Below are 27,368 nucleotides of genomic sequence, written 5' to 3' on the forward strand. Positions count from 1 at the left end.
CAAATGGATAAAAAAATGATTGCAAAGTTATCAGGTAATTTTTTTAAACCCTTTGAGCACCTGGCCCAAAATGACCCAGTGGACCTCGCCAATCTTCTTTTTTGCGCTTTCGCTTTTTCCTCCTCTCCTTCTTAGAGCTCTAGCACTTGCATCATTTTTTCTATCCACAGGGCCATGTAGGGGCTTGTTTTTTTTTCAGGAATGGGTGTACTTTGTAATGGCGTCTTTCATTCTACCATAACATGTATGAAATATCCCCCCCAAAAATTTTTTATGAAAATATAAATTGGTGAAATTGGGAAAAAGAATACAATATGGTAATTTTTGGGGGGTTCCTGTGTCTACGTAATGCACTATATGGTAAAAGCGACATGACACCATTACTCTATACGTCAGTCCGAACACAACCACATGCAGGTTACACAGATTTTCTAATGGTATATATTTTTTATATATATATATATTTTTTTTCATTATGCTGCCATATTTTATTTCTGCCCTATACAGTGAGAGATTATTTTTTATGAAATCCTTTTTTTTGCAATTATAAATAGAATGGGCCTATTGTGATCTCTACTTTTTAATTATACCATATTTGTGTAGATCGAATATTTTGATCACTTTTTCTTATTTTTTTTTTATATATAATGTAACAAAAAAATCTGCATTTCGGACGCTGTTTCTCCTCTTTTCGTTTACGCTGTTCGCCGTACAGGATGACCATTGTTATATTTTAATAGATCAGACAGATCAGACGGGCTAATGGTTTGTTAGCATTTTGGCTTTAAAAACCTGCATATCAGTTTATATTCCTTCCTGGTCTCTCATTTCTTCTACGCATGGTCAATGAAAAAGAAAACCCTGATGATGGATAACTTGCCAATGAATGTGGATTGGATTAGCTTCTGTTTAGATCCATTATCAATAAAGCAAATGTACAACTAGGTACATCACTTTTTTGCTTTCTATATGAACAGACCGGTGTCGACGTGGGGATGACAGTGGGGCAGCTCTTTTTTTTTAACCGTCAATTCCCGTGCGTGGTGCTGGTCGTTTACTGAGCACCAGCTGTGCATGAAGCACTGGAGGCGGGCCTGCCAGCCGCAGTATGATGATCTGCCCTCCCCTCTGTGACGTGGCTCAATTGATTCTAATGGATCCGTGCCACAGAGAGGAGGGCAGATCATCACACTGGGGGCCGGCCGGTCCACCTCTAGTGCTTCATGCCTGGCCGGTGCTCAGTAATTGACAGGAATTAGGTGGAGGTTCAAAAAAAGGACTGTGGCATCGGCATGCCCGCGCCGCTCTAAGTGATATATCGGTGATACATTATTTTTAACTATATTGTAAAAAAAAACTTTTTATTCTAGTTTCTTTTTTTTGGACAGATTTTATACCCGTCCAAAAAAAAAGAAAACGAATGACTGATTTGATGAAAACAGAGCACGACTGATGCACACTGAGCACAATAAAAAGCCAAAGAGATTTTTGTTTTTTCAAACAATCTGCAAAAAGCGTAATCATGAGAATCATCCTTTATCTTTTTGTATCTAAATGAATCATATTGATTGGAATCATTAATTGTCGGAATCTTCCTGTATAACAGACAGATTGTAATGTGAGACCCCTTTCCACGTTCCACGAATTTCAACCTCAGCACCAAATATGGTGCGGACTATCATCTTGTAGGGGATATTCATTTGGGCTTTCATCACAGAGGACTTCACCTTAACCGTTTTACCAGGCGGCACCTCTACATTTGTGACTGATTCATAGGAAATCTGTAAGAGAAAAAGAAAGATGAGAAAACGCTAATGGCCATGTGTTATTACATCAGTAGAAACAAAAGTCAGAATAGTTTTGTGGCTCTTTATAAAAGTCACCAGAAATAGTAAGAAATTGAATAAGATTTTGGAGAAAATTAAACTAAGTTTCTTTCTTAACCCCCTAACGACAATGATGTACGCCCCGCCACCTGGGACTTAACGCAGCAGGGCGTACATGTACGCCCTGCTGGGGGGGTGCACTATGGAGCAAGCTCAGGAGCTGAGCAGGCTTCATAGCCGGTAAGGCCCTTACCCTACAGCTTACCTTATCTTTAGTCTTCTGATAGAGTCTGCCACAGGCAGATAACACTGATCTCTGCTATGCTATGGCCACAGGCAGACTCTATCAGAAGATCACAGATAACACTGATCCCTGCTATGCTATGGCCACAGGCAGACTCTATCAGAAGATCACAGATAACACTGATCTCTGCTATGCTATGGCCACAGGCAGACTCTATCAGAAGATCACAGATAACACTGATCCCTGCTATGCTATGGCCACAGGCAGACTCTATCAGAAGATCACAGATAACACTGATCCCTGCTATGCTATGGCCACAGGCAGACTCTATCAGAAGATCACAGATAACACTGATCCCTGCTATGCTATGGCCACAGGCAGACTCTATCAGAAGATCACAGATAACACTGATCCCTGCTATGCTATGGCCACAGGCAGACTCTATCAGAAGATCACAGATAACACTGATCCCTGCTATGCTATGGCCACAGGCAGACTCTATCAGAAGATCACAGATAACACTGATCCCTGCTATGCTATGGCATAGCCATGATCAGTGTGAGCAATCCAATATATGTCCCTAGGGGGACTAAAAAAAAGTATAAATAAATAAATGTTTTTAAAAATGCTGCAAAGTCCCTCCTCCAAGAAAAGTCTAAATCAGCCCCCCTTCCCATTTTATAAGTAAAAATAAAAAAACATAAAAATAATGAAATAAATAAACCGTAGCATGCGTAATTGTCAGATCTATTAAAATAAAACAATATTATTACCGCACATTGAATGGCGTGAATAAGAAGTGGTAAAAAAACGCCAGGGTTGCAGATTTTTTTTATTCCATTTTATATATAAAAAAAATTATAAAAAGTGATCAATAAATCCTATCTACACAGATGTGGCACTAATAAAGACTAGAGATCATGGTGAAAAAGAAATTACACCATACAGCCCTGTAGGTGAAAAAATAAAAGCGCTATAAGAGTCACAATAGGGCTATTTTAAATATACATATTTGCACAAAAAAAAAACAATAGTAAAACATTAGAAAAGCTGTAAACCTGCATATCACTGTATTCAGACCGACCTATAGAATAAAGATAAAATGTCTGTTTTACTGCACAGTGAATTACGTAAACATGGAACCCTCCCAAAATTTGCAGAGTTGCATTTTTGTCCCAAATTCGCCCCACAAATAATATTTTGGGGGGTTCAGGCATTCATTTTATGGTGGATTGAAGGGTGCCATTACAAAGTACACCTGTTCCTGAAAAACACAAGACCTCACTTGTCCCTGTAGATGAAGAATAAAACAGTTATGGCTCTTGGAAAGCAAGGAGAAAAAAACAGAAAACGCAAAAAATGAAAATTGGTGCCGTGTCCTTAAAGAGTCACTGTCGTATATTTTTTTTTTGCAGAAATCAATAGTCCAGGCGATTTTAAGAAACTTTGTAATTGGGTTTATTAGCCAAATCTGCCATTATCTGCATGTAAAAAGCCTTTTCCCAGGTCCCCCCCCTCCCTCCTCTTTTTCATCCACTCTGAAAAATCTGAAAATTGTGACTTGTTGCAGGAGACGTCCCCTGTCTGTTCTAGGGAGAGGGGAGGGGGGAGGAGGAAGGAGAAAGTTAGCCGGCAGCAGAAAGCAGATAACAGAGGATTACAGGCACGGAGTTGGGTGACAGCTGTAATCCGAGCTCAGACAGGTCACTGGTGATGGTCAGTAGAGATATCCCGTGAGGGATTTGTAGATTAACTCTTTGTTGTCCTGTTTTGGTCTTTTCTTTAGCTCTCTCCATAGGAGAACAATGAAGACAGGGGGGAGAGCTTCAAACTGCTTTTTCATGATAAAAATGCATTTTTCGGATAATAAACCCAATTACAAAGTTTCTTAAAATCGCCTGGACTATTGATTTCTGCAAAAAAAAAATTCACGACAGTGACACTTTAAAGCAATTTTAGACCCGGTCCTTCAGGGTCTTAAGGACAACTCGGGTGTGGGGGGTTCCGGCAATTTAACCACATTATAAAGTTACTAGTTAGGGGAATAACCCTAACCCCAGAGGGAATAACCCTAACCCCAGGGGGGAAAACCCTAACACCAGGGGGGCTTCTAGTACATGTGTAAAAAAAAAAATATATTAATAAAAAAAATCCTATCCCCTAATAAAGTTTGAATTACCCCCCCTTCCCCATTTTGTAAGCAAAAATAAATAAATAAACATACTTTTTATCGCCGCGTGCGTAATTGACCGAACTATTACAGAGTTAAATAGTAATGTTGGAATGTGTTTCAATAAGCCTTCTGTCCCCCTTCCCTATAGTTACTAGTTAGGGGAATAACGCTAACCCCAGGGGGAATAACCCTAACTCCAGGGGAGAATAACCCTAACCCCAGGGGGAATAACCCTACCCCCAGGGGGGAATAACCCTAACACCAGGGGGGAATAACCCTAACCCCAGGGGGGAATAACCCTAACCCCAGGGGGGAATAACCCTAACCCCAGGGGGGAATAACCCTAACCCCAGGGGGGGAATAACCCTAACCCCAGGGGGGAATAACCCTAACCCCAGGGGGGAATAACCCTAACCCCAGGGGGAATAACCCTAACCCCAGGGGGGGAATAACCCTAACCCCAGGGGAGAATAACCCTAACCCCAGGGGGGAATAACCCTAACCCCAGGGGGGAATAACCCTAACCACAGGGGGAGAATAACCCTAACCCCAGGGGGAATAACCCTAACCCCAGGGGGGAATAACCCTAAAGCCAGGGGGGAATAACCCTAACCCCAGGGGGAATAACCCTAACCCTAGGGGGAAAAACCCTAATCCCAGGGGGGAATAACCCTAACACCAGGGGGGAATAACCCTAACCCCTGGGGGAATAACCCTAACCCTAGGGGGAAAAACCCTAACACCAGGGGGGCTTCTAGTACATGTGTAAAAAAAAAATAATTAATAATAAAAAAAATCCCCTCCCCTAATAAAAGTTTGAATTACCCCCCCCTTCCCCATTTTGTAAGCAAAAATAAATAAATAAATAAACATATTTTGTATCGCCGCGTGCGTAATTGACCGAACTATTACAGAGTTTAATAGTAATGTTGGAATGTGTTTCAATAAGCCTTCTGTCCCCCTTCCCTATAGTTACTAGTTAGGGGAATAATGCTAACCCCAGGTGGGAATAACCCTAACACCAGGGGGGAATAACCCTAACCCCAGGGGGAATAACCCTAACCCCAGGGGGGAATAACCCTAACCCCAGGGGGAATAACCCTACCCCCAGGGGGAATAACCCTAACCCCAGGGGGAATAACTGTAACCCCAGGAGGGCTTCAAGTACATAAAAGTTTGAATCACCCCCCCCCTTTCCCCATTTTATAAACAAAAATAAATAAACATATTTTGTATCGCCGCATGCGTAATCGCCCGAACTATTAACCTATTAAGGACAGAGCCAATTTTCATTTTTGCGTTTTCGTTTTTTCCTCGTTGTGTTTAAAAGGCCATAGCACTTGCATTTTTTCACCTAGAAACTCACATGAGCCCTTATTTTTTGCGTTACTAATTTTACTTTGCAATGGCAGGCTTAATTTTTGCATAAAATACACTGCGAAACCAATAAAAAATTATATGCGCTGTAAAATTAATAAAAAAACGCAATTCCTTTTCTTGGGGAGGGGGTTGTTTTAACGGCGTTCGTCCTATGGAAAAACTGATATGGTAATATTTTCCTCAAGTCGGTACGATTAGAACGATATGCAACTTGCACTTGCACTTTTATATTATTTCATGGCTTTTAAAAAAATAAAACTTCTTACAGGAAAAAAAAGTATCTTAAAATCGCTCCATTCCCCGGCTTATAGCGCTTTTATCCTTTGGTCTATAGGGCTGTGTCAGGTGTCTTTTTTGCGCCATGATGTGATCTTTCTATCGGTACCTTGATTGCATATCTGCGAGTTTTGATCGCTTTAATTATAATTTTTCTGGATTTGATGCGACCAAAAATGTGTAATTTTTGCACTTTGACGAGTTTTTGTGCTTAAGCCATTTACCGTGCGAGATCAGGAATAGGATAAATTAATAAGTCACTTGATTACGCACGCGGCGATACCAAACATGTTTGTTTATTTTTATTTATAAAATGGGAAAAGGGGGGTGATTCAGACTTTTATTAGGGGGGGTGGTGTTGTATTTATAGAAACACTTTTTTAACTTTCACAGTAATTAGAAGTCCCCCTGGGGTTAGGGTTATTCCCCCTGGGGTTGGGATTTTTCCCCCTGGGGTTAGGGTTAGTCCCCCTGGGGTTAGGGTTGTTCCCCCTGGGGTTGGGATTTTTCCCCCTGGGGTTAGGGTTATCCCTCCTGGGGTTGGGGTTATTCCCCCTGGGGTTAGGGTTATTCCCCCTGGGGTTAGGGTTATTCCCCCTGGGGTTAGGGTTATTCCCCCTGGGGTTAGGGTTAGTCCCCCTGGGGTTAGGGTTGTTCCCCCTGGGGTTGGGATTTTTCCCCCTGGGGTTAGGGTTAGTCCCCCTGGGGTTAGGGATTTTTCCCCCTGGGGTTAGGGTTATTCCCCCCTGGGGTTAGGGTTAGTCCCCCTGGGGTTAGGGTTATTCCCCCTGGGGTTGGGATTATTCCCCCTGGGGTTAGGGTTAGTCCCCCTGGGGTTAGGGTTGTTCCCCCTGGGGTTGGGATTTTTCCCCCTGGGGTTAGGGTTAGTCCCCCTGGGGTTAGGGTTGTTCCCCCTGGGGTTGGGGTTATTCCCCCTGGGGTTAGGGTTATTCCCCCTGGGGTTGGGATTATTCCCCCTGGGGTTAGGGTTATTCCCCCTGGGGTTAGGGTTATTCCCCCTGGGGTTGGGATTATTCCCCCTGGGGTTAGGGTTAGTCCCCCTGGGGTTGGGGTTATTCCCCCTGGGGTTGGGGTTATTCCCCCTGGGGTTGGGATTATTCCCCCTGGGGTTAGGGTTAGTCCCCCTAGGGTTAGGGTTGATCCCCCTGGGGTTGGGGTTATTCTTCCTGATCTTTCATAGAGATCAGTGTAGCTGTATACATCTATCAGATCATCCATCAGATCAGTGCTCTATTGCTTTGGCCTGCTGCAGAGCAATGAAATAGAATACCGAGCCAGGATCAGCGCCATTCCAACCCTGAGGCCTGACTCAGTGAGATTAAAGAATCCGCCACTAGACACCAGGGAAGGCTGCATATAAGACAGTTAGATGCAGCTGTCATGTCAGCTGCATCTAATGGTCATAATTAGCGGGAACGGCTATCGGACACTCCCGCTAATAGCCGCAGTCCCGTGCTGCAGATAGCAGCCGGGATAGCGGCAGCTCAGAGCAGGGTTGCAGCACTGCCCTCCTCTGAACTCCCCGAGCGGACGCATGACATACCCTTACGTTGTGCGTCCTTAAGAGGTTAATTGATTTAATTCCTGATCTCTCACAGTAAAGGGCGTAATCGCAAGAAAATTTCAAATTGCAAAATTGCAATTTTTGGTCGCATCAAATCCAGAAAAATTGTTAAAAAAAACTATCAAAAAGTCGCATATGCACAGTCAAGGTACGGATATATAAAGTACAGATCATGGCGAAAAAAATGACACCTCACACAGCCCCATACACCAAAGGATAAAAGCACTATAGGCATGGGAATAGAGCGATTTTAAGGAACATATATTTTTTTAAAATGTTTTTAATTTTTTTAAAGCCAGGAACATATATAACAAGACAAACTGTAAACATGAAACCTCCCCAAATCTTTGCAGAAATCACGCTGGGAAACCAGAAAAAAATTAAATGTGTGGTGAAATTGAAAAGAAAAAAACAAATTTTTTTTCTTTTCAATTTCACCACACATTTAATTTTTTCTGGTTTCACAGCGTAATTTCTGCAAAAATTCAGCCTGTCATTGCAAAGTTCAATTAGTGGTGCAAAAAATAGGGGCTCATGTGGGTTTCTAGGTGAAAAAATGCAAGCGCTATGGCCTTTTAACCCCTTAAGGACCCATGAAGTACCGGTACTTCATGGATCACTGTCACTTAAAGCGACTCTGTACCCACAATCTGCTGCTTTTAATCCAAGGTCTGTCCTGGGGTGCGTTCGGCAGGGGATGCAGTTATTGTCATAAAATCAACTTTTATTCCTGCAGCGCTGTGTCTAACGGCCGGGGCTTACATTTGTATATGCATTAGGCTGGCACACCCTCTCTGTCCTTCCTCCCCACCCTTCTCATCATTAGGAATGCTCCAGGCAGATTGCTTCCTATTCCCCACCTGTTTGTATAATGAACATGGGCTGGATCGTTAATACACCTGTACAAAGTCGCTTTAACCTCTTAACGACGCATGACGGGTATGCATGACGGGTATCCGTCATGCGGCCGTTAAGAGTAAACAGAGAGGGCTCCCGGCGTGAGCCCTCTCTGCAGCGCGCGGTCCCCGGTTGCTAAGTACAGCCAGGGACTGCGTGTATTAGCCGGCGCGGCCGATCGCCGCGGCCGGCTAATTAACTATTCAAATGCTGCTGTCAAAGCTGACAGCTGCATTTGAATAGCAGCTGTGCCCCCTCTCCCTGGTGTCCAGTGGGGGATCTCCCCCCCGCGATGCGATCGCGGAGGGGAGATCCGTTCTAATGAGCCGGCCGGGGCTCAGCGTCGGAATGACTCTGTTCCCGGCTCGGCAATCTATGTATGTGGTCTGCTGCAGACCATTATAATAGAGCACTGATCTGATGGATCATTGCTCTATTATATACACAGGATTGATCTCAATGGGAGATCAGTTCTGTGTATATAGAAGTCCCCCAGGGGGATCAGTGCTGTGTATATAGAAGTCCCCCAGGGGGATCAGTGCTGTGTATATAGAAGTCCCCCAGGGGGATCAGTGCTGTGTATATAGGGGTCCCCCAGGGGGATCAGTGCTGTGTATATAGAAGTCCCCCAGGGGGATCAGTGCTGTGTATATAGAAGTCCCCCAGGGGGCTTCATATTACTGTAAGGGAAAGTTAAAAAAAAGTGTTTTTATTAATAAAAAAAATCCCTTTCCCTAATAAAAGTCAGAATCACCCCCCTTTTCCCATTTTACAAATAAAAATAAATAAATTAATAAACATGTTTGGTATCGCCGCGTGCGTAATCGCCCGAACTATTAATTAATCACATTCCTGATCTCGTACGGTAAATGGCGTCAGCGCAAAAAATCCCAAAGTGCAAAATTGCGCATTTTTGGTCGCATCAAATCCAGAAAAAATGTAATATAAAGTGATCAAAAAGTTGCATATGCGCAATCAAGGTACCGATAGAAAGTACACATCATGGCGCAAAAAATGAAACCTCACACCGCCCCATAGACCAAAGGATAAAAGCGCTATAAGCCTGGGAATGGAGCGATTTTAAGGAACGTATATTTGTTAACAATGGTTTTAATTTTTTACAGGCCATCAGATACAATATAAGTTATACACGTTACATATCGTTTTAATCGTAATGACTTGAGGAACATATATAACAACTAAGTTTTTCTGTAGGTGTAAAATGCAACTGCTATGGCCTTTTAAGCACATGGAGGAAAAAACGAAAACGCAAAAACGAAAGTTAGCACGGTCCTTAAAGGGTTAAGGACCCATGACGTACCGGTACGCGGGCCCTTTAAAGGGCACCGTGCGAAATCGCGCGGCACTCCGGTAAAGATGGCTGCTGATTCTTACGGCAGCCATCTTACTTTGTCATGTAGGGGGCAGTTTCCCTGCCCCCCGTGACGACGATCGCTATGATTGGCCGAGGACTTCTCATCAGTCAATCATAGCAATTTCCTAGGTTTCCGGGACCGGACCCCGGCACAGAGCTGTGATTGGTGCTGTCCGAGACAGCACCAATCACAACTGTACCCAGGCATCATCACCAGCCGGCCAATCACGGGTGATCTTTCCTACTACTCCCATCATTTCCCCTCTGCTTGCCGGAATCGGCAAGCTGAGAATGAGATGATGGGAGCAGCGTGCAGTGAGCCCAGCGCTTGGTGCGGTCCTGGGGTGTGCCAGGCGCCTCCTCCCCCGTGCTGCCTCCTCCTCCGCCTTCCCCCCCTGCAGCCTCCATTCCAGGGAGATCAGCTAGCAGTTCCCTGCTGCTAGCTGACCTCTCTGTGCTGTTTCCATCGCCTCCTCTACCCCTCTCCGGGATACCTCCTCCTCCTGTCCGGTCCTTCCTAATCCTGCCTGGTGCCTCCTCCTCCTCGCCGTGTGCCGCCGCCGTCACCCCTGTGCTTCCTCCCTCCTGTGCTGTCGTCGCCACCCACCCTCCCTCCTGCCATCCCTCCTGTCAATCACCCACCCTCCCTCCCTGCTGCCAATCACCCTCCCTCCCTGCTGCCAATCACCAACCCTCCCTCCTGACACCCACTCTCCCTCCCTGCTGCCATCCAACCACTCTCCCTCCCTGCTCCCATCCACTCTCCCTCCCTGCTGCCATCCCTCATGCCAATCACCCACCCTCCCTGCTGCCAATTACCCACCATCCCTTCTGCCACCCACCCTTCCTCCCTGCTGCCACCCTCCCTCCCTGCTGCCACCCAGCCACCTACCATCCTTCCCTGCTGCCACCCACCCTGCTTCCCTGCTGCCATCCACCCACCCTCCTTCCCTGCTGCCTCCCACCGTCCATCCCTGCTGCCACCCATCCACCCTCCCTCTCTGCTGCCACCCTCCCTCCCTGCTGCCACCCAACCTCTCCTGACTGCCACCCACCCTCTCTCCGGCCACCCTCTCCGCTGTCACCCTCTCTTCTCTTTTTCCTGCCGCCCCTCTCCTGCCACCCACCCTCCTTGCTGTCACCCACCCTCTCTCCTGCCACCTACACTCTCTCCTGCGACCCCCTCCGTTACCACCCTCCGTCCTGCCAACGTCTCCTCTTGCCACCCTCTCCCCTTTCCGCTGCCACCCTCTCTCATTTCTTACCATCTGTCCTGCCTCCCCTCTCCTGCCACCCTCTCTGCTGCCACCCTCTCCTCTCCCCTCTTACCCTCTCCCCTCCGTCCTGCCACCCTCTCCTCTTACCCTCTCTCCTCTCCTGCCACCCTCTCCCCTCCCCTGCCACCCTCTCCTATCTCTTTTTACCCTCTCCTCTTACCCTCTTCCCTTCGTCCTGCCGCCCCTCTTTGCTGCCACCCTCTCCTCTTACCCTCTCTCCTCTCCTGCCACCCTCTCCTCTTACCCTCTCTCCTCTCCTCTTACCCTCTCCTGCCACCCTTTCCTTTTTCCACACTTCCACAACCCTCTAAGGGTGCCTTCACACCAGATCCGCAGCGGAGTGCATCCCTATCAGAATACATACACGCAGCGGGATTGACATCCTGCTGCGTGTATGTAAGTTAACCCCCAAGCGGCTGGAGCATACATCGCCTCCTCCCCACTCCGGCTTGCTTCGGGGGTTCTCGGCAGGAGACTTCTGGCTTAGCCAATCAGTGGCTGCGGCGGGGCAGCACACTGATTGGCTGCGCGGGGTGAGCAGACGCCGGGAGCCCCGAAGCAAGCCGGAGCGGGAAGCAGGTGACGTATGCTCCGGCCGACGGGGGGATGTCAATTCCGCTGCATAAATGTATTCTGATAGGGATGCACCGACACTGGATCCACAGTGGATTTCACTGCGAATCCGCAGCGTGAAATCTGCTGCGGATCCGTTGTGTCAAGGCATCCGAAAGAAAAAAACAATAAAAAAGCACACAGGTTGTTCTCGTCTGAGGAGGGATATGCCTGGATTGCCCCGATACTGAGACAATCAGTGAGGGAGAAGAGGAGGATCCCTCGTTCCTTCTTCTTTCCTCTTCTTCCTCCTCATCATCATCATTTAGTGATGACAAGCCCCCAAGGCGCCGCCCCAGGACTAGGCCTCTGGAAGCCCACAAACCCCCTCAAGTGACCCCCACTCTGTACGAGCCACAGATTCCTGAGTTCGTTGGGGTCACTTGTGGGGGGTTTACAATGTTTTGGCAGCACGGGGGCTCTGCGAACCCGACATGGTCTTTGTCCTCCATTCTGGCCAAATCCAGCTTCCAAATTGCACTCCCTCCCTTTGGAGGCTTTCCGTGCACCGGCTTTGCACTTTGTGTCCACATGTGGGGTACTCCTGTAATCGGGGGGAATTGCTCTACATGATTAGTGATTTATTTTTTCTTTTAACAGCTTGTGAACATGAAAAATTCAAAGTTACACCAACATTTTAGTGTAAAAAATTTAATTTTTCAATTCATTTTAACTGCACATTGTGTCTGTCACCAGTGGGGTCCATTTGTTCATTATACTTCTTGTTACATTCTTTGAGGGGTGTAGTTTCCATAATGGGGTCACTTGGGGGTTTATAATGTTTTGGCAGCACGGGGGCTCTGCAAACCATTCTGGCCAAATCCAGCTTCCAAAATCCAAATTGCGCTCCTTCCCTTTGGAGGCTTTCCATGTGCCGGCTTTGCACTTTGTGTCCACGTGTGGGGCATATTTGTACTCGGGGGAGATTTCTCTACAAGTTTTATGTTTTTTTTTTCTTTTTAACCCCTTGTCAACCTGAAATATTTAAGGCTAGACCAAGTTTTAGTGTAAAAAAAAATTTTTTTCAATTTCACAGCACATTGTGCCTGTCACCAGTGGGGACCATATGCTCACTATACCCCTTGTTACATTCCTCTAGGGGGGTAGTTTCCTAAATGGTGTCCCTTTTGGGGTGTTTGTTAGGTTTTGGCACCCCAGAGCCTCTGCCAACCAGAAGTGGTACTTTGAAAATTGGGCAATTGTAAGGAGGCTTCAAAATTCACTAGGCGCTCCTTTACGTCTGCGTCAAATAGTGCAATAGGGCCACATATCATATAATTCTATAAACTGCAGAAATGGGGCAATACAAATTAGGGTGCATTTCTCTGAAAATAGGTTTTCTATTAAGAGAGATATTGGATCACAATATAATTTCTGCAAAGAAAATTGAAATTTTCTATTTTCTAACACAGATTTTATTTCTGTGACTCACCTAAAAAAAATTCCTGGAATTGATTTTGAACAGTTTGGGGGGTGCAGTTTCTGAAATGGGGTGCTTTGTGGGGCTTCATAGTATACAGCCTCCTCAAATACACTTCAAACGTGAACTGGTCCCTTAAAAAATTAGATTTTTAAATTCTTGTGAAAATTTGGAAAAATGCTGCCAAACTTTGAAGCTTTCTATAGTCTTAAACAATTGAACGCAAGTTTAATAAATGCTGCCAACATAAAGTAGACATATTGCTAATGCTATTTCTTATCTAATTTATGTGGCATATCCATTTTCCTTACAAGCACAACATTTCAAAGTTAGAAAAATGAAATTTTTCAAAATGTTTCACTTTATTTTGGGGGTTTTCATAAAGATAGGCTGTAAGTATCAACTCAATTTTACCAGAAATATAAAGTATAACATGTCACGAGAAAACAGTCTCAGAATCAGCCGGGTAGGTAAAAGCATCCCGAAGTTATTAATGGATAAAGTGACACTGGTCATATTCCTGAAATCTGGTCCAGTCCTTAAGGCCATTAAGGGGTTAAGCACAAGGAGGAAAAAACGAAAGCGCAAAAATGGAAATTGGCTCGGTCCTTAAGGGGTTAATCACCGAATATTATGAGAAGACCAAGATTGGAAATAAAGTTTTTTTTGGTCTCCCCATCGACTTTTTCCTGAGGTAAGTTGACTTCTCATCTAGCTTTTATTCCCCAGCTGTATTCTTGAATATGTATTTTGTGCATTTAAATTAATTTTAGTAAAATTTTTGTTATATCACGAGATGATGAAACTACCAAAAATACCAGACCTCTGGGAATTGGGCCACCTAGACTGCAGAACTCCTGCATTTCTAGATAACATAAATTGGATTCATACTGTTTGTTCTCCTCTAGTTGTATGATCTTCTGCTGGATATCTCCAGTCTTTACCTGACTACAGCCGTCCACACTACTACAGTCTATACTGCATGTAATATGTCCTCGCTCCCTCCAGCATTACAGGACCACTCGAGGTGTCCTTCAGTCCAGACCTCCATGTCAAGATTACAGATGGAAACCAGTTGGGTAGCATTATAAAGAATGAGATTTCATTTACATTCATGTTTACCCCATTCTAAATTACCCAAAGACCAGCCATGTATTTTTATAGTGTAATGTAGTGTAATGACTTACCGTGGTTTCATTAGTCTCTGTAAGTTTCCAGTTGTTGGTAGTGCTCATATTCATGGTAATTTTCACTTTTTCTTCAGCAACTTTAGGAATTCCTGCTGTAACAGTAGTCTCCATTCCGACTCCAAACGTAAATCCATGTTCATGGGAAAAAGTGCTGCTATCCATCACAGATTCACTGAGCCTGACAGAACAAAAACAGCAATATAAGGTCAGGTTCATGGTGGGAGATTTCACACAATCCCATTAGTTAGAATATAATTACCGTCACTCACTTTCACTCCGGGTTACATTCCCTGATACATTGTTTTTATCACAGGACCTTACTCTATGGCTGACTATAGGAGCTCTCAGTTATGGTCTTAACCTATGGTTACCAAACATCTACACTTATAGTATGGTTGAGAAATCTTAACCCAAATTGGATGGTTAATATGATATGATATATCAATGTGTAAAATTTCATACTAAAATACAAGGAAACATATAAATATAAATATCTCCATGCCTAATTTTTATTGTTTTCTTTTTTAACTGTTATAAAAAAAATCATTAGATGTTTCAAAAGTTATTGATTCCAGTGGGTCTGTATTAAACAGGAATGTGGGGTGAAAATTGCCCAGTTTATCAGGGGGTTTCCCTGGCGCGAACCATCTCAGGAGGGATAATACCAGTGGATTGTATGTTTAAGAAGGTACGTAAAAGAAGTGAGGAAAGAATAGAGCAAAAGGTTTTGTAGTACTTGTTAGAGAGCTCATAAGGCCCTGGGGCTTTATGAGTTATAAAGGAAGAAATAGCTCTGGTAACTTGAGACAATGTAAAGGGGGCTGCTAAAGATTCCCATTGTGCGTCTGAAAGCGAGGGGAGAGCTAAGGACTCTGTAGCCTCCTGGGAGGGTTGTGGAGTCACGGAGTCATTCCTCAAGTTGTCCAACTCATTATGCAGGAGAATGTAGCGTGGGGATGTGAGTAATAGGAGAAATCTAATAGGTCCTCCTTCTGAGGGAGATGGTAAAAATTGGATGGTTCAACAGAACCGCGAAATGAGGAAGAGTCTAGGGCAGGCCATAAGGTTTTATTAAAATCTCCTCCTATAATAAGAGAACCTTTGCATTTAGTCACAATTCCAAGTAATTCACGAACAAACTTGGTTTGTCCAGAATTGAGTGCGTATACTGAGACTAGAGTGTACGGTATATTATTCAGTAGACAAATAACTAGAAAAGGCAAGAGAGTCCGTTGTGTCTCTTGAGCATATACAATGTCCGCCTGGGATCGCACACTTTCTTTCCAAAACTGTGAATGTTTGAATGGACTGTTTAAGCCTTTAACATTAATGGACATTATTTGGATCATCATAACATCAGGTAAGTATATTCTCTGCCAAATGACTTAAATGGACCCACGTATTAAGGAAGAAAGCAGGCGAAGAACAGAATTGGAAACATAATAGAGAAACTGAACAAACAGACAAACAAAATGTAGAACAAATAAAACCAAAAGAATTAGAAAACACACATAACAGGCCAGTGAACAACTTCCAAGAAGGGGGTGGATAATATAACGAGCAGGGAAAAAGGTTTCCCGAAGCAACCACTGCCGCCTGCAGCCAGACTCAGCTACTGTATAAAGCTACAAACAACACGTGTGGAAGGGTTCAGCAAATTAGAGGTTTAAGGTAGTGGGAGACAAAATTGTCATAAACAGAACTAAGTCAGACAAGATACTGAATATCGGTCATCTGTACTCAAATTGCTTATTGTAATAACCATCAAAATTATATATAGACAGAATCCCCCCCCCCCATCCCCATTATTAAAACTCCCCTACCTTCTTAAACCTTCCACAACAGTAAGTTTAAGCAGAATTTAAAGTTTTAAGAGAGAAAACTCTCATACAAATCTAACTTGAGCGAGGAATTGTCTTTTGTCGAGTGGGCACCACTGTCCCTTCTTCATCCATATGACGTGGTGGGGAGCGAGCATCTGGACGTATGGCAGCTTGTGATGAACCAGGTGGGATGGTCCATTGTTTGAGCCATTGCAGGACTTGTGACGGTTGAGTAGCAATATGCTTGGTACCTCCCCAGGTCACTATAACCTTAATTGGGAAGTCCCACTTGTATGGAATTTGTGTTCCCTGAGGACCTTAATGGCAACCACAAACCACAAGGTAACTGTGGACAGATCAGTTGTATGTCCTTGAAACGATCAGGCAGTTCTGTGGCAATGCTTGCGGCATACATAAGCTTATCTTTAAATTGGCAAAAATGAAGCCTTGCAATCACATCCCTTTGTGTGGTTTGTGGCAGTGCTTTGGGCTTCAAAATGCGGTGTACTCGGTCTTTAGTAAGAAGTTGTGCGTCTGGAATCAACGCCACAAATAAATCTGTCAAAAATTCCTGTAATTGATCTGTTTTAATGGCTTCAGGTATACTTCTAAACTGCACATTGTTGCGGCGCAACCTGTCCTCCAGGTCAGCCATTTTTAACTTCAAAGCTTCTACTTGGTCTTCTAAAGCTATACTAACATCTTCCACAGTGTTATGGGCTTTGGCAAAGTCCACCATTTTAGGTGAGGTGCGTTCCCTCAGGTCTGAGTTCTTTCTGCCCTCCTAGCAAGGCAGACTGAATATTATGTTAAAATGAAGCCCGAAGCTCAAAGAGCATAGAGCGTAGTGTGCTACGCTTCTAGTGAGCATAGTAACAGAAATGCCACCTTCTATTACGAAGTAAAGTAATAGAAGGTGGCATTTATCCCCCTTAACTGCTAAAAAAAAAATCCAAAATAATGAGGCTATTGGTTACCATTTGCAAATAGTGTAAACCATCCCACCAACAATAAGGTGGCCTCATGCTCAGGATGGGCCTACACTGTACTCCGGCCTCTCCATGGCATATAATAGGCCTATGCTCTGGGCATTTGGGATCCATCTAATACTGGAAAAAATATTAACCACCTGGATGGGATGGGTGGAGTGCATGACCAAGTAGAGGCAGCCACAAAAAAAAAAGACAAATTTGGTCAGCTCTCCTACAACACCATTCAGACTAGGCAGGAGCACGTTGCCATGGCTGAAATTGCAAACCCAAAAAATGCAATAGCTCACCTCAATGGCAAGATGAAGACCCAATACAGATATGAAAATTATACAGATATTAAAATCATTATTTTTGTGGCACTTGTTTTGGCACTTGGGGGGGGGGGGGGCTACTTTTAGCTATTTTCATATATGTATTGGGGCTGTATCTTGCCAATTCGGTGAGCTATTGCATTTTTCTGTGTTTTTGTGTTCTTCTCTGATATACCTGTTCTTTTTCTTCCATCCACTGGTAGACATAACTATTATATGGGGGTAGAGAGGTAGCTTTACTACCATGTCAGGGCATTGAGGGGCCTATATACTATTGTAGGACCCAAATTGGGTCTATATACTACATGGAGGCACAAAGTGGGACTGTCACACTATGGGCAATATAGATGGGGACTTTGTATAGATGTAAGGATAATGCTGGAGTATGGAGCCTAAAATGTTTATTTGATTCTGTGGAGATGAAGAGTCACCAGGACAAATACTAGAAAAATGGGCAGTACTGGATACAAGCATATAGAATGCTGGGTGCTACAGACATGCCAAAGACACAATAAAGCAAAAAAGAAGAAAAAGGGGCATGTATAATAAACATGTGCACACCAAAATACTAGAAAACTAACAAAATTTATTGAGCAGAAAGCACAAGAAAACCATAAAAACAATTTAAAATATAAAGCACAACACTCTATGGTACAGAGTGTGCACCCCACTGGATAAAGATATGATTAATCCACAATATCCTGGCTAGGTGGCGGAGGTGAGAGTCAGCGGACAGAGCACACGGTGGAGGGGTGATGGTCACCAGTCAGAACATGGGCTGAAGGGCTGAGCGGCAGCGGACAGAGCACATGTTGGAGGGGTGAGGATGACCGGTCAGAGCATGGGCTGAAGGGCTGAGCGGCAGCGGACAGAGCACACGGTGGAGGGGTGATGGTCACCAGTCAGAGCATGGGCTGAAGGGCTGAGCGGCAGCGGACAGAGCACACGGTGGAGGGGTGAGGGTCACGGGACCGAGCATGGGGTGGGGATGAGCGGCACCGGACAAAGCATGGGGTGGGAGGGGGGTAGTGGCACTGAACAGATCAAAGGGGGGGGGACTTAGTACACAGCACTGGCCAGAGCACGGAGTGGGAGGAAGGGGTAATATAAAATAAATACCTAACATTAGCAGGCTACATGCATGGTCCTTTGCGTAGTCTAGATATGTATATGAGAGCACGCTCGTGTAGGCTATCAATCAAATGACACAGGAACGCGCAGGAGGGAGGGACTACAGCAATCTCGACTTTTTTTTTAACAGAAACAGTCGAGATTTTTACATTTTGAAAAGTGGAGGCTAAAACTATGAAACAGCACCCTCTAGTGAAGAAATGTAAAAAGATGATTTGCAGGGTGATAAAATGAAAATAAACTATATCAGAAAAAGTCTCAAAATCAATTGATCTATTAGTTTAGGGAAAAAAAAATTAAAACGACAGTGACGCTTTAAGGCAGGAGGGTGGGGGGCGTGGTTCAGCCATCGAGGAGAGAGGACGTGTTCCGCAGAGCTCCTGCACTAGCTTTCACTCAGCTACTACTTCATCGATTGGACTTATTCTTTTTTACATCCTGACGGACCACAACTCTCAGCCTTTCCCGCAATATGACTGTCACATCGTGGAAAGCAATGGCAGTTGCCCGGAGAAGACAGCAAGTGTCTCTCCCCACCACTTCCCCACTCCTCCTCGCTGCTAGCTGCTCCGTTCCTGGACTTTCTAACCGCAGCTGCTGGAGCGGCGTGGCAGGCCTCTCCGGCAGAGACTGAGACAGCAGAGCGACATCAGGAGGAAGCTTTGCCGGCGCCCACCAGTTTACCGCAAAGCCCGAGACATCACGCATCGGGGCAGACAAACATAAGTCTCCCCTCTGCCATTAATCAGCAGCCATCACCGCCTGCTACAGCAGCTTCCACACGGCGCCGCCGGTGGAAACGCTCTTCTGTGAAGTTTCCAGGGCCAGCTATTCCTAGCCCTCCCACTACACCCAGATCTCCGGAGGCCCCAGTTGCTGATAATGCTGCTCACATACCCTCCCAGCCCCCGAGATCTTCTGCCGTTTGCTTCCCATCTGTCGCCATTGACACAGCGACGACTAGGTGGCTTGATGTTTTGTGTGACATATCTGCTCCTTTGGAACCCGACTCTTTGAGACAAATCCTTCTTATGCTGATTTCTTCCATTAACGATGGATTTACTATTAAGAATAGAAGTATGAGGATTGTCATAGGACCGACAGAGTCTAGTATACTCCCTTGAATGAAAGTGGCGCAGCTGTACAGTAAATTATCCAATATACGACATCCACCGGTATATTAATAGTAAACAGCAACGGTTTATTCAGGCAACGCGTTTTGGCTTGTATAACAACGGACAAGCCTTTCTCAAGCCATATCTGGAAACCATTCATGCTATAGCTCAAAAAGTCCAAAGATTGGAAGACACTATGGCAGAAGTTATTGATAAATACAACACCTTAAAGGATGACTACCGGGGCTTAGATACAGAAGTGAATCACCTGCGTACTACATTAACCCAGGTAGACGATCGTTCTAGAATCAATAATATAAAAATAAGAGGGATTCCGGAATCTGTTTTGGCTCCTGATTTGCCTGAATTTGTCCAGACTCTTTTCAAGGACCTTTTACCTGCCTGCTCCCCTGAGGAGCTTACCATAGACTGGATACGACGTATACCCTGACCTAAACAATTACCTACTGCTGTCCCTAGAGACACTATTGTCAGATTGCACCACTTCAATGTTAAGAAGGCAATTCTTGCAGCTACCAGGAAGCGTAACGGCTTCGCAAATAAACAAGAAGCGATATCGGTTTACCCAGATCTGTCAGCGGCTACGCTCAGGTGGCGCAAATCACTGGCCCCATTTACATCGGACAATCATGTACGCTATAAATGGGCTTCCCCGGGACGCTTGCATGTTTCCAAAGGAGCTGAAACTTTCATCGTAGACGACCTGCAGACAGGCCTTTCTCTTTTGGATGAGTGGAACATTGAGCATGGTCAACATTGAGTCTCCACATCATCGCTGGCTGAGAGAAGAGGATCTTCTGATTGAGAACCCATGATTGTAACTGTAACATTGCATCCTAACATTTTAGCGACCTGCAGGCTGGCAGAACTTATTGTACCATCTCCCCATACTTCCTCCTCGGTTTTAAACGGACTCAGTGCCCCACATCTCTAACTCATTTTCCATCTAGAGTTAGCATTGTCTGTGTTGCGTCATAAAAACGCTTGTTTAGATGTTTGTTTGTATTGATGCTCTTCCTGATACTCCCCGCGTTGATGTCCATTACTCTTGCCTTGTTTATGCGCAGTGATACCCTGCTTTTAGCTGGTTTTATATAGCAATGCCAAAGCAACAATTTTCCTGATTTGCACCCACTAAGTTATGCAGCTCCGGCTATGTGCGACAGATTTCAGCTATGCTAAAGCCCTCCCTGTAACCAGACTGCGCCATGCCACAAATATCTTAGTTGATAGCTTTGGGCCCTACAGAGTTATCCTTAACTTAGCTTAATCTTTATTTTATTACTTTGTTAGTAGAGGCTGCACTCAATATTTGGTTTATTCAGTAGAATACACCACCGCGCTTATACCCCTACTGGATCAGCAGCTCCCATCTCTAGTAGCGCTTGTTACTTTGCATTTTGTTTTGTGTGATGTTTGAGAGTCTTTATTGCTTACTTCTACATATCTCATACTGTATTCTTTTTAGAGCTTACCTCTGCATATCTGTTTCAGCATTCTATATCTGCTCAAACTGGTTGTATTGTCAAAAAACTTTTGAAAATGTTGTCAATAAAAAATTATTGAAACCTTAAGGCAGGAGGGTGACAGTATGATTAGGTTATGATTGTATGATTTTTTTGCATAGTGGCCCTCTACAACCTGTGTCTGCCCAAGCTTCCATTGTTCATAGCTAGTTGTCTAGGTTACAAACCACCACTGTGCTCTAAAAGCAATGGCATGGCTTAGACTGGGTTAACGCTGCGCTTTTTTCAGTCCTTTTAATGTATAGGTTTTATGCAGAGAAAAAAACAGATAAAAAAAGGATGCAAAAACGGATGCAATTGTTCAACTATAAAAAAAAAATTATAATTTTTTCTCCATTTTTGTAGCATACTCAAAAATGTAGTTGAAGAATGCAGTGTGAACCCAGCCTTATACCACACCCGTGCATACTGTAGATGTGATCTTCGCCTTATATAGGATCTGTCACCACTGTCACCATCTCTTGCAGTAATTACTAGGGCTGCCTCTAAGGGTCCTATTACTTGTAGAGATTTTTAATGATTACCGACTAACAATAAACTATCGCAAACGAGATTGTGTATCGTTAACCTAAAATCGTTCACCATATTACACAGAACAATGGTCGTTAGTTACGATCGTTACTATGATCGTTATTGCGATCGTTACTAAGAACATTTACTCCTTCTGATCCCAGCAAAACAATGAACATTGTGCAATTACACTAAATGATTACTGAACAAATGCGGAACTTGAGCGAACGAACGTGTAATTAAAGTGAATGATTAGCGAGCGATAAACGATCATTTTAGGTTCAGATCTAAATCAAAGATCAACGACACACACGCGATTTTTGATTGTTGCCTGCAATTACACAGAACGATTAACGTTTAAATTTGAATGATATAACAATTTTTTGTACGATAATCTTCCCGTGTAATAGGGCCAAAGAGTTACACCAGCTTGTAGGACAGTACTTACGTAAAAGTTCTTCTCAGAGGTGTATTGCTATCTTTGTTGGCGTAGTCCTCAGTCTGTAAATGGTGAGGTTTTTCAGATGTCACTTCCCCCTCTTCAACCAGGAATTCAAAGCTGATAACACTATGAATTGTTTTGTCCTTTGTAAAAGTCAAAAATCTATAGTTATTAAATCCAAATCCTACAATATCAGCTTTGTAGATATACATTAGGTTTTCTGGTGTTGGTATGTCTCCTCTATAGATGTTTCCATTGTGTTCATCTACAGCCCACAGCTTATTATCTTTAGTAACGCCCAAAAAGCCAGTGAGCCTACTCCATCCTTGTACTCCAAGCATGGTTTTTTGAAATTCTGGATTTTTATCAGTAGGTGGAGGTCCTGTGTATAATCTGTTATTGTATATACTATACAGATTTCCTGCTGGATCAAAACCCAGTTTAAAATAATACTCCCAACCCTTCTTTCCTATCTTTGTTGCCTGATCATAGAACCAAGGTTTATTCTCATTATCTGGTTGGGGACCCCTATACAATTCTCCACGGATAGTGACACAATATAAATCTCCATCGGGGTGAAAAAAAAGACGTGCAGCTTTGTCCCAGTCAGCTTTTCCAACTCTTCTAGCCACCGTGAACCAATCAAGATCTTTCTTGGAGGGCAGTGGGCCTCTGTACAGGTCACCAGAGCGGACGCAGAAGATCTCCCCATCTGGGCTGCAGGCTAAGTTTCTGATCTGGTCAACCTTTCCCACAATGTTTGCTCTCTTCTTAAAACTATCTTTATGATTCCGGGGTGGTAAGCCAACTTGGATCTCATAATCCTTAGTCACGCACAGAAGGAGTGTTTCTAGAATGAAATGAGATAACATAGTAAGTACAGAATAAGGCCTGTAATATCATGTTTTTATTATTGAGTATAAGCCCCTATGGTCATTTTGCTCATCTCTAATCTTCTATGATCTTCTTATTAGAGATGAGTGAACTTTTCAAAAGTTCGTTCCGACCGGACTTCTGGATTTTTTGAAAAGTTTGGTTCGATCGAATTTCAGATTTCTGCGGATTTCATAGTTTAAAGCATCTATATGATACGGGGGTAATGTATTTGGTTGAATTTAGGGCTCTACATGTCAGTAACACCATTATCTTTTCAATATCTCAAAGTCAATTTTTTTTTTAGACTTCAATATTCACCATTACAAGGTCTATGCAGGAAAAAGGTCACAAATGCAGTGACGGAGCAGTCTCTCTAGTACACTCTCGCAAGGGTCCAACTATAGTACTTGTATATCTGTATAGCACTTTTTTTTTAGAGTTATTCTACACACATGCACAAGGTATATGTTAGGAATATGACTTTGCGCTCCTCGGTCCGTGCCGGGCGGTCGAGGAAGCGCTGAGTTTGTCTGTGTTTTTCTTTTTACTCTGTCTGAATTGTTTTGTATTTGCCAGCCACACCCGCTTTTCCTGGCAGACTCCTGGCAGTGCAGGGGTTACTGCTCTGCTTGATCTTCTCAGCTGAACTTGCTGCTGGGATCAGGGCTGGTCCAATTATCTGCTGGACTTAGTCTCTGATCTCAGATAAAAAGCAGCAAGTTTCTCCCTTCCCTGCTGACTATTAGAGTTCACTCGCCTGCTTAGCTCCCTGTTTAGTTACACTGATCTCTGTATTCTGGACCTTCTGCATTTGACCTCGACTATTCTCCTGTTTGCTGTTTTTGTACTTCGCCGCTCGACTGTTGCTGACCTGGTTTGTCTGACACCTCTTATTGTGTTTTGTTTGTCTGTCCGTGCTCTGTGTGTCGCACCTATTCAGTGTAGGGACCGACTCCGTGGTTGTCCGGGCCGTTTAGGGCCGTCCGTGGCAATTAGGCAGGGTCAGTGGGTGGGGTCAGCTCAGGGCTCACTGTCCGTGTCTTGTCAGACTGCCTTTGCCATACTGACCATAACAGAATAGTCAGCCTACCAAAATGTCGCCTTTCTTTTGCAATTATGGGTATAATCCCAGGTATTCGTCGGCTCACTCTCCAGAGTCTGTAAATCCTTCAGCTGAAGTTATCTATCAAAGACTGTGCACAGTCTGGGCCCAGGCTCTTGTGAGCCTGACTAAGGCCCAGAGGTTGTCTAGCATACAAGCTAATAAAAGACGTATATCTGGCCATGAATATCAGGTAGGGGACAAGGTGTGGCTCTCCACGAGAAATCTTAAGCTCAGAGTCCCTTCTGGGAAATTAGCACCTAAATACATTGGTCCTTATCTAATTACAGAAGTCATTAATCCTGTGTCCTTCCGCCTACAGTTACCCAATAATATGAGGATTCACAATGTCTTTCATAAATCATTGTTAAAAAAATATGTAGTTCCTGTGCTTCCAGCAGTCCTCCCTGCTCCTCTGGTCATCCAAGGTGAGCTGGAGTTTGAGGTGGACAAGATTTTGGACTCTCGCCAAGTTCAAAATTCCATCCAATATCTTGTCCAGTGGAAAGGATTTGGTCCCGAGGAAAATACTTGGGTTGCCAGTAAGGACATACATGCCTCACGCCTTATCCGGCAGTTTCATGCCCGTAACCCCTCTAAGCCTGGTCCTTTGAGTGAGGGTCCAGTGGCCCCTCATAAGAGGGGGGGTACTGTTAGGAATATGACTTTGCGCTCCTCGGTCCGTGCCGGGCGGTCGAGGAAGCGCTGAGTTTGTCTGTGTTTTTCTTTTTACTCTGTCTGAATTGTGTTGTATTTGCCAGCCACACCCGCTTTTCCTGGCAGACTCCTGGCAGTGCAGGGGTTACTGCTCTGCTTGATCTTCTCAGCTGAACTTGCTGCTGGGATCAGGGCTGGTCCAATTATCTGCTGGACTTAGTCTCTGATCTCAGATAAAAAGCAGCAAGTTTCTCCCTTCCCTGCTGACTATTAGAGTTCACTCGCCTGCTCAGCTCCCTGTTTAGTTACACTGATCTCTGTATTCTGGACCTTCTGCATTTGACCTCGACTATTCTCCTGTTTGCTGTTTTTGTACTTCGCCGCTCGACTGTTGCTGACCTGGTTTGTCTGACACCTCTTATTGTGTTTTGTTTGTCTGTCCGTGCTCTGTGTGTCGCACCTATTCAGTGTAGGGACCGACTCCGTGGTTGTCCGGGCCGTTTAGGGCCGTCCGTGGCAATTAGGCAGGGTCAGTGGGTGGGGTCAGCTCAGGGCTCACTGTCCGTGTCTTGTCAGACTGCCTTTGCCATACTGACCATAACAGTATATTTGTGTATTAGGATAACATGTATGTCATATACACTCTCTCAAGGATCTAGCTATTGTACTTGGAATATCTGTAGAGCACTATTTTTTTAGAGTTTTATTCTACACACATGCACAAGGTATATTTGTGCCTCAGGATAACACCTACGTCATATACACTTTCGCAAGGGTGACAGTATAGTACTTATATATCTGTAGAGCACGTTTTTAGGCATAGGAGAGCACCCTTTGCTCTCCTATGCCTAATCTATCTATCTTTCGCCCTCTCTATTTTTCTCTCTCAATCACTATATGTTTCTTCTCTCTGTTTTCCTCATAATTTTTTGGTCTTTGCTTTTGTACAATATCTTCTCAGTAGTCAGTATAGCAGCGTACTGCATCAGCAGCATTTTGTCACTGACGAGCTCTGTGCACTGATAACAGTCTCCTTCCTCTCTCTCTGCAGACTGCGTCGTGCGTTCATGTGACCGCTCCTCTTAAAGCAATACGGATGTCACACAGGGGGTGGGCAAGGTCCCTGTGCAGGATCCCTGCTGGGATGTGTCCAGGGCATCATGGGAAAGCGCTTTTCTCACCCGGAACACTTCCTGCTTTCTAAAATGGCGGCCGCCATTTTAGGAAGCAAGAAAAGGAAATTCGGAGCGGACTTCCAAAAATCCGAATCCAACCGGACTCGGACTTTGGGAAAAATCCGAACCGGATCCCATACCAGCCGAACCGGTTGGCTCATCTTTACTTCTTACTCTTTATAAATTGCAAACTCATAGTCAGGACTATTACTCCTTCCCCACCACTTGTTGCTCTTGTTATCACTTACTTGTTAACCTTTATGGATTGTCATATATCACGTTTCCTATAACGTTACTTTTTCTTTTTTGATCTAAAGATCATTCTGGCAAGCTTTGGAGGGAAACTATCAGCAGGTTAGACAAATCTAACCCTCTGATATGTCCCTATTGTGCACAGGGTGCAGAGGAGGAAAGTATGTCTCTTACCGATTCCCATGCTGTTAGCTGTGTAACCCTCAGTCCTGAACATTGTTAGGACCACTGCCCTGCCTTCAGAGCGTGAGCCAGCCCACAACCTCCATTGATTATTATTAGAAGAAGCAGGCTGGCTCGCACACGGGGCAGTGCTCCTACCAGTTCTCCGGACCAAGGGTTACACTGTCAACAGCACAGGAACTGTGCCTAGGATGAAGTTAACAGACTTACCTTCCTCTACTGTGCCCTGTGCACATTGGGGGGGGGGGGGGGCGCTATCAGCAGGTAAGAGTCGTCTAACCTGCAGACCATTCCTCTTTAATTCATACCCCCTCCCCACTATCAACAGAAAATATATTGAAGACAGCAGAGCTCTGAAAAAACATTCGAATACTGAATACGCCCTCAAGGCTAGGCACTAGTAATGATTGATAACGATTGTTAAATATACAGTGGTCCCTCAACTTACAATGGCCTCTGGATACAATATTTTCAACATAAAATGGTCCTTTTTGGACCATTGTAATTTGAGACCAGACATAACTCAACATACAATGCCACAGAAAGTCAGGATCTGAGGCACATGTGAATAACAAGATGATCAACCAATGAAATTTGCCATTTTACTGATAAAACCCCAGTATTAGTGACATGCATGCACTGGTTGGCTGTTTATTACTCTGTTCGAGTAACGAACCCGTTTGAAGTCAATGTGAAACTCAAGTATTTTTTCAGGGGACCCAAGCTCGGCACAGGGAAGGTTGAGTGAAAACGTGTCAACCTCAGAAAATGATGGAAACAGCACAGGAAACAGCAGGGGAAGCATGCATGGATGCCTCTGAGGCTGCCTAATTGCACCATTACGCCAAATTCTGGGCAACAGCATGGCAGTGATCACAAAGTGAACCATTAAAACAGAGGTAGCATATGAACCACCCCAAAATCTAGCCTGACACAGGATGGCGGTGAGAACACAGGGAACCATTAAAACAAAGGTAGCATATGAACCACCCCAAAA

At 44.4% G+C, this 27,368-nt stretch overlaps 1 protein-coding gene across 1 annotated transcript in view; it reads right to left on the reverse strand.

Annotated features, from left to right (window-relative positions):
• Window positions 1-760: 760 nt before the first annotated feature.
• The window catches only part of LOC138796626 (tachylectin-2-like), a 56,264-nt gene continuing 29,656 nt past the window's right edge, over window positions 761-27,368 (reverse strand). Inside the window, exons 2-4 of the mRNA XM_069976240.1 lie at window positions 22,133-22,976; window positions 14,253-14,433; window positions 761-1,781 (exon numbers count right to left, since the gene is read on the reverse strand). Of these exons, the coding sequence (XP_069832341.1) occupies window positions 1,578-1,781; window positions 14,253-14,433; window positions 22,133-22,976 (1,229 nt within the window). The 3' untranslated portion in view covers window positions 761-1,577. The remainder of the gene's footprint in view (window positions 1,782-14,252; window positions 14,434-22,132; window positions 22,977-27,368) is intronic.

This window comes from Dendropsophus ebraccatus, chromosome 7 (assembly GCF_027789765.1).
Source record: "Dendropsophus ebraccatus isolate aDenEbr1 chromosome 7, aDenEbr1.pat, whole genome shotgun sequence".
Classification (NCBI taxonomy): domain Eukaryota; kingdom Metazoa; phylum Chordata; class Amphibia; order Anura; family Hylidae; genus Dendropsophus; species Dendropsophus ebraccatus.